At 57.9% G+C, this 14,748-nt stretch overlaps 1 protein-coding gene across 1 annotated transcript; it reads right to left on the reverse strand.

Moving 5' to 3' along the window:
- On the reverse strand, positions 1-12,276 carry MST1R (macrophage stimulating 1 receptor; the record flags this gene model as incomplete). The annotated part of the gene is given in 23 exon segments (XM_082664094.1): positions 1-31; positions 33-70; positions 74-254; positions 2,018-2,154; positions 2,552-2,717; positions 2,980-3,089; positions 3,184-3,365; positions 3,517-3,597; positions 3,875-4,078; positions 4,157-4,313; positions 4,317-4,345; positions 4,428-4,590; positions 4,671-4,817; positions 4,919-5,128; positions 5,286-5,379; positions 5,475-5,636; positions 6,055-6,191; positions 6,305-6,470; positions 6,825-6,985; positions 7,664-7,834; positions 8,008-8,136; positions 8,211-8,399; positions 11,029-12,276. Coding segments are annotated over 23 exon segments (4,293 nt in total).
- Between the last annotated feature and the right edge of the window lie 2,472 nt (positions 12,277-14,748).

Genomic DNA, 14,748 nt, shown 5'->3' on the forward strand with positions numbered 1-14,748 from the left:
TCACGTGGACTTTGGTGGCTCTGAGAGGGGCCGGGCCACCTATACTCCTGTGCACTGGTGGGGATGGTGACTATTCCAAGGGCATTTCTGCCTTGTCCGGGGCACCAGGGCCCACGTTCACGTAGGCCACAGGCAGCTGCACGTAGTGGTCCCCTCGCAACGCGGCCACCAAGCGTTCCACGTCCCCTGCCAGTGCTCCAAAGGTGGGTCGTGCTGCAGGGTCTGCAGCCCAGCAGTGCTGCATTACTGCGTACCTAGCGGGTAGAGGAAAACATGAGGGGCACGGTGCACCCCTACCCAGAGATTCTGCGTTATCCACCTGCTGTTAGCCCCCTGGCAGGCCACATGGGATGTAGAGCGGGTGACAGGGCCTGGTGCCTTGCATCAGCCAATTAGGGGCAGCTCTTCTCGACTGCCTTCCCACCCTGGCAGAGGTCAAATTGCCTCAGGGCTGAGAGGCTGGACTCCTGTGTCCTGTGACCTGGGTTATGTGATCTTGAGCAAGTTCCTTAACCTGTGTGTGCCTCTGGAGTCTTCTCTGATCACAGAGCTATTGGGGCATAAAGTGAGAGGATTCCTGTGAAGTTCTTAGCTTAGGCCCCGGCTCACAAGCTATCATGGTTATCATCACGTCTTCCAGGAAGGAAGCCCAGGTCCAGTGAAATGGGGATTAAAAGCCCTGAGATGTGTGGGGCAGCTCATTACACCATGGATTCCAAGCAGAGTTTCTCTAGGTTTGTCTGTTGGGTCCTAATACATGACCCTTTATCTTGGAAATGTCATCCCTGCCTTAAATGATACTAAAAGTGACCTACACACAATAATCTCATATAATTCTCAGACCTCTGAGGGTGGTACTGTTATCATTCCAACTTCGCAGATGAGGAAACTGAAGCCCAGAGAGAAGGGACTTCCCCTGGTATGGAGGATGCCATGGTATGCCACCCAGTTTCCCCCCTTCATTCCCCCTGTGACTTCTGATGGCTCTTGGCTGAGGCCCCCTCTAGGAACTGGCCTAGGCAGAAAAGAAATGCCTCCTCCAAGCTCACACTCCTTCCTCAGGGACATCTGTAAGCAGTGACTAATGGATGTCTGGAGCAAAGACCTGGGCCCCTTGGTCTCAATTTCAGAAAACTCTGAAGGGCCATCCCAATTACAGAGGTCCCCAGGGGATGGACTGCAGCCTCTGCTGCATCTGCATCACAGCCCAACTTCTCCCCCTACCTAGTCCTGCGTCCCTCGCCCCTAACCTACCAATAAACCCCCTGCATGTAAACCTCCATCTCAGAATCTGTTTCAGGGAGCCTGACCTGGAGGCAGATAGGCAGTGAAGTTAATTTCCCTTACTTTGAACCAGGTTCATTAGTGAAATAAATAATAAAAAGCAAAATCAAGGCAGGCAGGGCTGCGAGGAAGGGTGACTCATACCCTTCTGGAGCACAAGCTGGGTGAGACAGTAATCATCAACCACCTTTACCTATGACCTGGCTTTTCCTGTTCTAACCTCAAAGACCTCAGCACAGCTAAGGCATGCATGCTGCTTATGAAGCTGAACCACGCGACAGGCACTGATGAAACACAGCTGCTGCCATGCCTCTGGGAACAGGGAATCTGAAACTATATCCAATGAAGAAAACATTCTGATCTGGAGACGTGGAGGGGGCTAGTGTGAGAGCTAATGGAACCTTTCCTTGAGGTTAAGTAAGTGGAATAAATGGAAAACAGCCCCTCTTGGCGTGGTGAGGGGAGAAGAGTGCTGGGAAATCAAATCACTGGCCTCAACCCAGACTCTGAGTTGGGAATGGTGTTACCATGGCAACCATGATATCCCTCCAGCACCAAGCCTCGAACGGTGGTGGAACCACAGATGAGGAAACTGAGGTCCAGAGAGGGTCCCTTTCTAGGTCAACCAGAGAATCAGTCAGAGAGCCAGGCAAGAACTCTGTCTCTGGCCCCCTCCTCCCCTCCTTGTCTCTGGGGCCCAGCTCCCTCTCCATCGCCATTTCCACATACTCACAGAGAATCAGGGCAATACTCAGGCTGGGGCAGGCGCCGACCCTGGGCCAGGAAGTGCATGAGGTCAAAAGGGTCGATGTGGGGGTACGGTGGGGCACCCCGTGTCAGCAGTTCCCATAAGAGGACACCAAACGACCACTGTGGGAGGGGACAGGTGAAGGGACTCAGCTCTCGCCCTGGGGAGGACAGGTGGGCCCCCCCCCAGGTCCTCTACCTCCTAGAGCCCTCTAGCTGGAAATGAGGGGCTCAACGCCCCCAGTCAGAGCCCATTCCTCAATACTTCACAAGCATTTCCCTCTGTCCCCGCCCACCACCAGAGCCGTCCAGAGCTGGGGCTGGGCAGGGCCTGGATTGTCTGTGAGAAGCCAATGAGTTCACAGCCTCCTCTTGCCCTGACACCTGCCCAGAGGTGGACGAATGGGCTGTGGGGCTGCCCAGCGTGGGGATTCCCTGGGCTCATCACCATCCGGAGATCAATGGGCAAGGCCAAGTGTTCTCTGAGGCCGTGTGGACTCTGGGGCAGGTGGGGCCTAACCACGTCGGACTTGGTGGTGAATCTGTAGGTCTGCAGGCTCTCTAGCGCCATCCATTTGACAGGTAGGCGAGCATGGCGGCGCTGTTGGACACTGTAGTACTCCTTGTCCAGGACATCGCGGGCCAGACCAAAGTCAGCCACCTTGACTGTGAATGACTCATCCAGCCTGGGAGGGGAGAATCACACTCAGGACGGGCCCCCACCAGGCCCTGAACCCACCTGTTTCAGACCCTTACAAGGTTTCTGAGCCACAGTGTCCGACTCAAGCCTGCATTGGGCAGACAGGAAAACTGAAGCCCAGAGAGGGAAGGACATGCCCAGGGCTGCACAGCAAGGACTGGAGCATGGGCCTTCCCTGAGGCACCTTTAGCTGCACGCCCTGGTGCTCTGCCCCTTGGCTTCACCCCAACCTCACTCTGGCTGCTCACATGCAGTTCCGAGCAGCCAGGTCCCGGTGCACAAACTTCTGCTCTGCCAGGTACGCCATGCCACGGGCCACCTGCAGGCCGAAGCTGATGAGGTCCTTCACTGTGGGGCTCTGGGGGCACAGGTGGGTCAGTAGGCGAGGACAGAGCAGCTCCATCCCCAGCTGTTGCCCAAGCCCCCCAATCCAGGGCCAGCTGAGCACTGACCCGCTGGGGTGAGCGGATGAATTGGAGCAGGTCTCCGTGGCGCATATAGGGCAGCAGCACGCGGGGCAGCCCTTCAGGCGGCAGCACGATACCAATAAGAGCCATCACATTTGGGTGGTGCAGACTGCGCATGAGCAGCCCCTCACGCAGGAAGGCCTCCACCTCCTGCAACTCCGTGATGCCTGCAGAGAGGCTGGAGTCAGGCCCAGGGCAGGGAGGCCCTTTACAAGGGTCAGATGGGGAAACAGAGAAGAAAGGTCTCCTGCTCAAGGTCACTCAGAGCAGTGGTAGCACAGCAGGGACGAGTATCCTCCCAGCCTCTGCTCCACTTACGACTCAGCGACTTGATGGCACAGTGGATTTGATTCTGGGCCTCGTCTGTGTATTCTCCATGGTAAACAACTCCAAAGTGACCTGATGAGGGAGAGACAGTGAGAGGGGGCCCAGTGCCCAGGGCTCACGCCACACCCTCCCACTGGCAACCAGACCTCAGAGCCCCAACTGGCCAACCTGACATTAAAGACAAGCAGCAGCTTCATGATGGCAGAGCCTGCAGCCCCCCCACACCCACGTAATCTGCACCAGAACCCACGGAAGACAGAATTCCTATTTCACAGATGAGCAAATGGAGGCTCAGAGTCCTGCCCAACTATCCCTTGAGCCCCAACCCCACCTGGCCTGGCCCCCAGACCTTTGCCAATGACTCGGTCAGTGTGGGTGACTACCCACTCGTGGGGAATCAGTACATCCTTGACCTCGGCCAGGAGTGCAGAGTTCAGGTCCCCAAGCTGGATGGACTCTTTCCGCAGCAGTGGGACATGGGACCCATCCCCGTTGCCTGAGAAGGATGTTCTGTGGACCTGAGTGGTGGAATCCCGGCTATCAATGGCAGGGGCTGCTGAGAAAGAGAGGGAATGAGGGGCTGGTGGACCAGAGAGTATGGTCCCAGCTTCTAGCACCTCCACCATCTCACCAAGGCCATTTCTATAGTCAGAGCTTGAGCGGAGCAGAGACAGAGGCATGGCTCCAGTGGTCCGGTCCAGGGATGCCAAGTCATCCAGGTTCGGAGAAAGGACTGTGGAAAAATGGCTCCTGGTAGCCAGCCACTCCAAGCTCCTAGAGGCTGACCCCTACCCAGGAGGTGTGAGTAGACCCCTAAGGCCTGGGCAGAGAGAGGATATAGGGACTTGGAGATGTCAGAGTTTGGGGGTGGGGTTGGGTCAGGATGGGAGTGGAGAGCTCACCTAGCTGTTTTCTCTGGTGGTAACTGAAGACCAGTATGGTGGCCAGTATAGCCACAAGCAGGAGCAGGGCCAGTAGGACACCGAGGAGTGTGCTCTGTGGGACCCCTTCCAGACCTGGCCGCACTACCTTGCCCAGGATGTGACACCCACCATCCACACAGACCTGGAGGCAGGTGGCAGCTCAGGCCCAGCCTGTAGGTCCTCAACCCATGTTTCCCATAGAGGGCCAACTGAGCTGCCTACCTGCAGTGGAGCACCGTCCTTGCCAAGTTGCAGGGAGCGGGGAAGGGGGCAGACAATCACATCCCCCCGCAGCTCATGCTGGCAGCTCTCACCACCCACGGTCACGTTCACATCCACACAATCAGCCACAGCGCCCAGCCCAATGTACTGCAGAGACAGTCATGAGGGCTGGCCATTGCCCCCATCTCTTCCGGGCAGGCTGCAGCCTTAACGCTCCACTGCCTCCACCCCCTATCCTCCCCACTTACCTCAAACTTAACGGCATGCTCCTCAGGCTTCAGTGCGACCAGGTCCATGCTGGGTGGGTGGGGTGGGGCCAGGAAGCGAAAGCCAGGCAGCGTGAAGCCAGCAGCTCCATCCCCCTGGGCACTCAGGTTCCCCGTCACCCACCCCTGTGGTCCTCGGACCACGTATTCGGGCAGGCGGCACCAGTGCTGCTCCGGGAGCTGCCCCTCACACTGCTGGGTCCATGCGAGAGTGGTTAGCCCGGTATCCCACCTACAGCCACCCCAGACCCCTCAGCCCAGCATGGGCTGGGGCTGGAACTCAGGGGACTGGTGTGGCCTTCCTCCCTCCTGGCCAGTGCCCACTCGGCAGCTACCAGTGCCCACTCACCCTGTTCTCCACTGCCCTGCGCCCATCATGGAATGACAGCACGAGGTGCCACACTGAAGTCAGATGCTGGCCATGGATGGTGACGTGGGAACCACTGTAGAGGAGAGCAGGGTGGTGGACTTGGGGTGCTCTCCGAGGCTGGATCCCTCATTCTTAGGAGACCAGAGCGGGCAAGGAGGTGGCACTTACGTGTAGCCACAGTTGGGGCTGATACCCAGCATGATGGGGTCTTCCTGATAGTGGAAGTTCCAGGAGCCAGGCACTTCGGCGCCCCCCACCTGCAGGCGAATGGGAACGCGGGCGGTAGCAGCCCCGGGGGGTGTGGTACATAAAAGTTGCCCCTCGCTGACCCTGCAGAACAGGGGGATTAGGCTCAGGGGCACCCTCCATGTGATGGCTAGGCCCGACTCCTCCAGGAGCCTGCTGACCCCTCCCAATTCCTCTGTTGGTCATCTCCTCAACTTGCCCATACTCCATGGGTCTGTCTGAAGATAGGGTGGTCCCAGAAAGGCCTCCAAGAAGTCAGGGAGGGAACAGGTTCCCCCCACAGCCTTGGCTGCAGCCAGTGGACTCTGTAATGGGCTCTCTTGCCATCCCAAACCACCTCTGGGCTGGAGGGAGCAGAAGACACTTCTTCCTGGACCTGTTCCCTACACTGAGTGACTGAGCCCTCCTCCCCCTGCCCTGTCGGGGATTCAAGCCCCACCTGGTGAGGGCTCCCCTACGTGGGACCCTGTGGCCTCCCATTCCCTTTCCCACTGGCACTTACCGTTTCAGCAGGCACTCAGTCCCATTGACCAGCACAGCCCGGCTGCTGCCAACAGACAGGCCTTGGCCTTCAAGGGTGAGGCAGGTACCCCCTGCCCGTGGACCAAAGAGGGGTTGTACTGCTGTCAGCATGGGTTCCTAAGAGGGCACGGAGGTGGCTTAGCTTGGAGCAGGAGGCACTCCACTCTAAACTCTTCCCTGCTCGAACTGCCCAGTTGGCCAAGGGCACAAACAAGGAAAAGTGGCCTCACCATGAAAGAGAAGCCTCGCAGCATGGAGGTGCCATCTACCCGGAAGTGCTTGCCCAGTGGCATGTTGGTCACAGTGAGGCTGACGTTGGCAGGCCCGGCTTCCTGCATGCCCAAGGGCTCCAGTTCACACTCAAGCTCCTCTACAAAGTCCTTCCGGGGTACTTGGCTGGGACATCAGGGGAACTCAAGGTCAGCCAGGGGTCACACAGGCCTGGTTGCATGCCCACCACAAATCACAGGTCTCATCTGAGCTTGAAGATAGCATCTCTCTAGCCATGGCTTCATCCAGGGTCGGCAGGATCTGACGGGGAAGGGACTAGCTTTGCCATGACTCAACAGACAGGTAGGGCATATGTAGGCTCAAGAAGGGACAGAGATGTCCCCCCAGACAGAAAGCACAGAGCTACTACAGCTTGCCTCATACCTCCTCGCCCCATACAAGCAGAGGACAGGGTCTCACAGGGAAGGGGCTGCTTGGTTATCCCCATCAGGGATAGAAAGGGCAGGGACCAAGTCGTACCTGAGGTTTGAGTTGCCTTTGAGCAGCAGTCGGCAGGGACTTTGACCCACAGTGACCTGATGGGTGCCCTCAGGCACCAGACCAGGAGGATGCAGGTAGAAGTTGGAGCCACACAGGGTCAGTCTTGTGCTGCCCCTTAGGGGTCCACTGTGGGGGCTGAACTGAGAGGGGAGGAGAAGATAGCCTGAGTCCCTTTATGGGTCAGGACTCTCAGCCCTGTCTGCTTTCCCCTAAGTTTTCTGCCACACTCCTTGCCTGCCCCACACTCCAGTCACTCTAGGTCACTTGCTTGTCCTCACTCAATACTTTTCTGCCTCTAAGTCTTTGCGTGTGCCATCCCGTCTGCCAAGAATACCCTCCTTGGGACTTCCCTGGTGGCACAGTGGTTAAGAATCCGTCTGCCAATTAAGGAGACACGGGTTCAATTCCTGGTCCGGGAAGATCCCACACGCCGCGGAGCAACTAAGCCCATGCGCCACAACTCCTGAGCCTGCACTCTAGAGCCCGTGAGCCACAACTACTGAAGCCTGCGCGCCTAGAGCCCATGCTCCGTGACAAGAGAAACTACCGCAATGAGAAGCACATGCACCGAAATGAAGAGTAGCCCCCGCTCACCACAACAAGAGAAAGCCCGTGCGCAGCAACGAAGACCCAAGTCAACGCAGCCAAAATAAATAAATAAATAAATAAATTTATTAAAAATTAAAAAAAAAGAATGTTCTCCTTGTAAACACTGAAGACATCCCAGGCCTGAGGAAGATCATGGTTAAGACCTGCTGACCTCCACCCCAGGCCCGGTTTGTCCCACACTTACCTGTGCCCTGCCAGGTAAGCCATACCTTAGTAAGCTCGGGTGGGCAATGGTCTTGTTGCCAGGAGCCAGGACACTCCTTCTGCCGGCCACACATGCCCCCACACCATCCACAGCCCATGAAACGCTGTGCCCGCAGGCAACGCCCACAGGTGAGGAAGTGGCGGCAGCCAGGGCCCTGGATAGGTACCTGGAAGACCTTGGACAAACAGGGGGCTCAGGGGTGGCTGAAGGGGGAGACTAAGCCCCTTAGACCCCCTGGTCCTACTGTAGATCAGGGTGGGGGGACCTGTGTGTCAATGCCTCCTTGGATCTGATGGAGAAGCTGTGCTCCCAACAGCCCGGCCCCGGGCCCTACCCTGCCCACCTTACCTGGTCCCCAGAGGCAAAGAGCAGGTGGTCCCCAAGGCGACTGACATCCCGATGCACAGGCTGCCCATTGCTGCCCAGTGAGAAGTTGGACACGTACAGCAAGTAGTTGAGAGACCTGGCCAGCTCCACCTGGGACAGGTCGGCTGTGAGCAAAATGGGGACAGGGATCCCGGGACAAGGGGCCGTGGAGATGAGGGACCTACCTGCAGGATGCGCCCATCGGCTGTGCCCATGTGGGCCACTGTGACATTGTCGAGACGTGTCACGTGCAATGCAGTGACCTGCGCTGGTCCTAACAGCCCGTTGAATAGGTCCACCCGTAAGAGGCTGCTGCTGACCAGCAGAGGGAAGTGGCGGCAGCTGGTTTTGGGGCTGGGAGCCACCAGGCCAGGCTGGGGAGGGTCAGGGAAGGAGTCAGGGCTCATCTCCATGAACTGACCCCTTGGGGCTTCTGTCAGTGACCACAGCAGCCTAAACTCCCACCCGTCACCTGGCCTGGCTGGAGAAGGCCCCAGTCCTGCCAGTTACCCCACTGCCTCCATGGGGCTCTCAGATGTAGCAAGGCCAGGGAAGAAGGCCAAGGCTGGAACGCTGGCTCCCCCTACGCCTTGCCCTACCCTGCCATGGCCATTCTCATAATGAGTTACTGAGTTTTACAGAGCCAACCCCATTCTGTCCTCACAGCCACGCTGTAGAGTGGGTTCTCTCATCACCCCCATTTTATAGATAAGGAAACTGGCTCAGAGAGGTTTGCTCACATGTCAAAGGCCTTATCGCCTCTCAGAAGACGAACCAGGTCGGAAGTCTGAGCTCCTGACCAGAGTCCTCTCCTGCCCCCTGCTGGTCCTGCCCTGCACTTCAACAAACCCTGTCCCCTCTTCAGCCTTCAGTCTCTCCACCTGCTTAAGGGGCTGAACTCTGAGGTTAACTGGCCAGCACAGGGTTGGTAACGTCGTCCTTCTCCCTGAGATGCCAAAGGTCTTTCTGCACCTCCAGCTTCTACCTGTACTTCCTTCAGGGTACAGGAGGGATAAACCAAGGCCTGAAGGCCCGGGTAAGAGGAGACACTAATTTCTCCCCTGCTCTTAGCAGGTGGGTGTTTGGGGGACACTCAGTGCCCCAGTGCAGAGCTGTGGAAGCTTCTAGGAAACCAGGCAGTGAGGGTATGGACGCAGGGTATTGGAGCTGGGTGCAAGGTGGGGGCAGGGCTCTGTAGCCCGGTAGCTTGGGACCCTCCCTTGCCAACCCTAAGGGCACTCCTCAAGGCTGATGGAAGGCCCCTATCAGACTAAGCATGCTTAACTCAGTCCTGAGACCTCAGTGCTGATTATAAGTCTTGGGAACAAGACCTCAGCATAGAGCTGGGCTCTGAAACTCCACACACTGGGTCTATAGGGTGGGTGGGTGGGGACTGGGACTCTGTCCTCACTGGAGGTGAGTAAAAGTCCTGGCCCTAGCAGGAAGCCAGCCAGGTGTTTTCAGTATGACTCAGGGACAGGTGGGGCTGTGGGGTGGAATAGAGGCCCTACCCTGGTCAGAGCTGCACCGCTGCCTGTTTGCCCCTGGGCTCCAGGGCTTGAGATTAGCCCTTTTGGAGCCTTGCACTGCCAAGTCGTGCTGGGTGTCTTCTGATCCCCTGACCACTAGCCAAGTCAGGGAGAGGTTCTGACTCCCCAGAGAGAAGGAGAGGAGGGCAGTCAGGGCTGCCCAGACCCAGACTAGGGATCTCAACCCCTAGGGCCTCCTCAACCCAGAGGGAGTCAGTTGAAGGAGGGAGGCAGAAGATCCCCCCACCCCTCATTGTGTGTAAATTCTCTCCCACCTCTGGGGCATCAATCAGAGCGAAAGGAGTCAGTGAAGAATATCACAGAAGGGCCAGAGCCCCAGGGCAGCCAAAGACTCAGAGAGCAGTGACTGTGGGTTAGCTCCGTGAAAGGCCACTTGTCCAATGCCATTTGTTTGTTCGTTCACCCCATTTCCTTGGCGTAATCTCTTGTAACGTAGGGTGGGACTGTTTCAATGGCTTCAAGGGATACGGTTTTGGGTTTGTCATCAGGGAAGCATTTTAAGGAATGTCCTCTTACTCTCTGCTCTAGCTCCCTGACACCATGGCTGAAGAGAACCTGGGTAGGGTCTGCAGGAAGGAGCACCTAGTTCAACATAGGCTGGGAGACCTCCTGCCTGGGGTGAGAAGGGCCCCATCTATGGTGAAAGTCTGGGACTCCTACATGGTGAACCAAATCCAACCAGCCCCTCCTAGGCCTTTACTCATCCCCAGATGTTTAGTTGCTGGCACAAGACCGGGGTGAGCCTCCTGGAATTTACTAGAGCCAAGCCACCTTCTCACTATGTCTTGAATCCTCCCCCAGTCACCCCATGGAGAACAATCAGGGGTGAGTGGGTCCAGAAAGCCCAAGGCATGCAGGCTCTCTGACAAGCCCCCATCTTCCAAGGCCCGGAAGGCTCTCTGGAACAGGGGTGGAGGGGAGCATTCTCTGACAACTCCTGCCCCACCCTCTTGAGAAAGCAGAGCAAAACAAGTATTCCCGCAGGGAAAGCGAAAACGTGTTGGTGAGTAGATGTGAGTCTGGGTGAATTTGTGAGTATCTGCCTGTGGGGGGGAGGGTGCTGTTTTTTTGTGTGTCCCTAAGGGTATATGTGGTGGGCAGGTAGGAAGGGACAACCATCGTTGTACCCAGAGTTTGGAAGTGTGCCTGGTAGAGAGACAGTTATGATGTAATCCAATTTTCACATAACAAGAGAAATTACCTAAAAAAGCAAGGGGCCACGGTAAGTGAGAGGGTGAAAGAGCAAAATGGTGTAGCAACAGGGTCTAGCCTGGCTGGGAGATGAGCTTCCAGTGTGGCCTTTGTTTGGCTGATTCCCTCACACCACCCCCTAAGAAACTGGGTGGAAGAGAAAACTTCTCCCTGCCTGCCCTCCCCGTCCCAGATCCTCTCAGTGCTGGAAGAGAAGCATGTGCACACTGCTCACAAGTGAGGGCTCTTTCTTTCTGCTCACCGGGTCAGGGCAAAAACTGGGCAACTGGAAGAAGTCGAGGCCTCGCCGGAGGCCAGGGTGGACAGGAGGCTCACAACAGCGCTCCACACCCTGCTCGATGAGAGTGTCCAGCAAGTCTACAGGGAACGCACAGACGACAGAGTTGGGATCCACACCTGGGCCGCTGTCTCTGCTAGCCGAGAAGACCCCGAATAGCACTTCCTGGCCCTCAGCGATGCTCAGCTCAGTGGCCAGTCGCCCGCCCACTGGAGCAGCGTGGGCCGCCTGCAACACCGGGTAGGGCTGTGCGCCCTCATGGGCCGCGCGTCGCCGGCGTTTAGGTGCAAAACGGCAGTCGAGGACCAGCTCGCGGTAGTCGCCCAGGTCAGTCTCGACAGCGCTGAGCCGTACCAGGCGCGTGTGTAAGGCGCCAGGAGCATCTACCACGTTGGCTGGCTGCACAGTCAGGAAATAGACGAAGGCTCCTGCACGGAAACTGTACACGTATTCGATGCGGTAGGAAGCCAGGTGCTCAGGCATCACTGACAGTGCTGCAAAGCCTGGTGCAAATCCTGAGGCGTCGGCCTTGAGGCGCCGGATGGACACTGATCGTGGGCTGAAGCTGGCGGCCACCGCCGAGTCCAGTGAGGATGCCACGTAGAAGTAGGAGGCATGACCCTGCTCAACCACGGTCACGAGGGTGCCCAGTGGGCTGGCTACACAGTCGGGACAGTCCTCCGGATGATTGTGGTGCGCCGAGAAAAGGCAGACTGGTGGCGCCAGGTGCAGGGCTGTCCCGCGGGGCTCTAGCTCATGCAGGAAGCAGCGTCCCCGAAGGCTGGAGCCACAACTGATCAGTGCAGGCAGCACCGGCTCCAGCACCAGAACCTGCGCATCTGTGTCTCCCGGTGGGCCGTGGGTGCCTGGGCCACAGGCCGCACACGTCTGGCAGCCAGGGGCCCCAGCAGGGCCGGTGGCCAGGCTCTCAACTGGCTGCAGATCAGGCCCAAGCACATGCAGGCGATTACGTGTGGCCACGAACACGGCACTCCCTTCCCTGCCGCCCTCGTAGGTTGCCACAGCCTGTACCGGCCGGCCAGCCGAGAAGCTGGGCACCAAGTACTCCACGTCAAAGTCGCAGGAGGCAGCATAGGGGATGCGCGGGCACTGCCAGGACCCTCCCGTCTCGGGCACCGCCGGCAGAAGCAGCAGCAGCAGTAGCAGCAGTAGTAACAGGAAGGGCTGCAATGGCGGCGGGTGGAGCTCCATCGAGGCCCAGATGGCGGCCTGCGGAGGTTCCTGCAGGCCCGGGCCTGGCTGGGAGCCAACGAGAAGTCTGGGTTTGGACAAGCGTCGAGCGCCGGTCCTGGGAGCCCTGGGGCACCGACCCCACCAGGACTCCTGAGATGCCCGCCGCCTTCTCCTGCCCTCGGGTCTGAGCACCTGGCGCGGGCGTACACACACGCAGAGAGGCCGGGGCTTGGAGCAAAGTCTGAGTGCCAGGGGCGGGGCGGACGGGGCCAGGGTGTGGGGGCGGGGACGTGGGCGGGGCCTGCTCTATGCCTGGCCTAGCCCAGCCCTTCTGCCTGTTCGACTTTCCTGGCCCTCGGAAGCCTGGGTCCTACACCTACACTTGGTCCCCTTTTTCTCAGTGGCCTGTGGGTGGGTGTGCGTAGAGTGGCCTGGAGAGAGGTTAAGTAGATCTGAGCTGTCCCGTCCTGCCCCCCACGACCGACTGGGCGAAGTGAGGGGGCGTGTTGCCCCAGCGCATTTGAGGACCACCTGGCCTATTTCTTCTCTTAGCGCCAGGATACAGCAACATCCTCAGACACTCGTTCCAGGCAGGGCCTGGGGGACCCACCGTGTGGGAAACAGAGGCCAGGAATGTGTGGAGAACCAGAGGGAAGGTGTGGAGAGACCTCAGGAGTGGCACTAGCCTCTGTGGGCAGAGACTATCCCTCTGTGGGCCTGCCCTGGGTTGACAGCGACAGGATGGTGTCAGCATGGTGCATTGCATCCCGCCTGCCCAGGGCAGGTGGGATTTATAAGATGGGGCCAGCCCTGTTGGCTGGACATTAGAGTCAGAGGAGAAGCAACTTATGTGGAGGCCCAACCCTAGCTCTGGTCTGTCCACTGCTGCCTCAGTAGGTGGAAGCTGTAGGATGGGGACAATAAAACACAAAATGTTGGCCTTCATTCCTGGCTCTGCTCCAGGGCCTCCCTGATATGAGGGAAACATGGGCTTTGGCTCTCAGGGCACCTCTAACCTGCTCTGTAAGCCATGCTGGGCCTCAGCCTCTCAGTCTCTGAAATGAGGGTGCAGTTCTCGCTAGGTGGTTACCCAGAGTTCTCTCTCCAGGCTGTGATATATGCAGGGCAGGGATAGGGGAGTCAACTCAGTTCTGCTCTTGCCATCTCTCAGCATCTGCTCCTTGGTAACTTGGCTCCCCGCAACACTGGAGGGGGGCCCTGGGGTACATCCTTAGCCTGACATCCCCTTCAGCCAGGTGGGCCTGGACCCTGGAGGGAGGGAAAGCATCACAGGGTGGCCCATGGCTGAGGTCTGAGGGACCTGTGAACTGTGAGTCCCAGAGCTTTGGAGGGTAATGGGTGGGGGTGGGGAGAGGAGCCCTCAGCCCAACAGGATTCAGCCTGACCCTACAAGTATCTCCTCTACTCACCATCCAGCCCATACTCCTTGTTCTTCCTTCCAGGAGCACCCTTTTCCCTTCCTTCTCTTGTAACTTAGGTGGCATCTCCTCCAGGAAGCCTACCTGATCCGGGCGGTGACAAGTCCATCTTGTGGGTCCCACAGACCCTGTGCTACACCTACCCCAGCACAGTTTACTCTGGATACCTGACTCCCCCCATCTCCCATTCATAATGCTGGACTCCCCTACCCCTCCAGGCTGGAGCTTAATGAGCATCTGGTGACAGGGTGGAAACAGCACTGGGGCGGCCACACCCAGTGCTGGGAGGATACCGTGCCTGAGGCAACATAAAAGGCACTCCCTTCGCTAACCAGAATTGGCCCGGAAATGAATAAACACACATCAGAAATTATGGCACCATTCCTGTGTTCCACAGTCAACATGTCTAAAGATAGTCATGCAGGGCAAAACTGATATGAAACATTCCCTGCCCGGCGCTGAGACATGGGTTCTTGTGGCCCCTATTCTGCCTCAGGACATTGGGAGAGACTTATAGAGGTTGGGAGGAAACCTGAGGGGTCCTCCCCGTTCACCTGTTTTGGGGGTGGATGTGCAGCAGTCAACAGTTGGTTCTCTGCTGCCATCATGTGGCCAAGTTGTTGGCTGCCCCCAGGCTGGCATCTCCTCTGAGGTAGCCTTGGTCTTTGACAGCAGGCATCCACAGAGTGCCCCTTCCTCCCTCCTCATCCACTTGGTCTGTGGGAGGGGGGCAGGCAAGCCATGTGGGTGAAGTCAGCTAATGGAGCCTTGCAGTGCCGAATACAAGCACTTTCTCAAGGTGAGTTCACAAGGCCTGGCCCACGTTCAGCTAAGGACCTACCCCACTGCCCTTGCATTTGTCACCCTGAAGGAGTGCTAGCTACTTTGCCCTCTTTGGGCTCTCACTCCCCTCTGAACACTACTCCAGAGAACTAGTGCCAGCCTCTTTCTCCAACGCAAAGAGATCATCCTAATGACAGCAGGGGGACCTCTGTAACCACAATATGACCATGTCACTCTGCAGCTTTAAAACATTCTGTGGCTCCCCACT

The sequence above is a fragment of the Grampus griseus genome, assembly GCF_964374135.1.
Source record: "Grampus griseus genome assembly, chromosome: 10".
In the NCBI taxonomy this organism is placed as follows: Eukaryota; Metazoa; Chordata; class Mammalia; order Artiodactyla; family Delphinidae; genus Grampus; species Grampus griseus.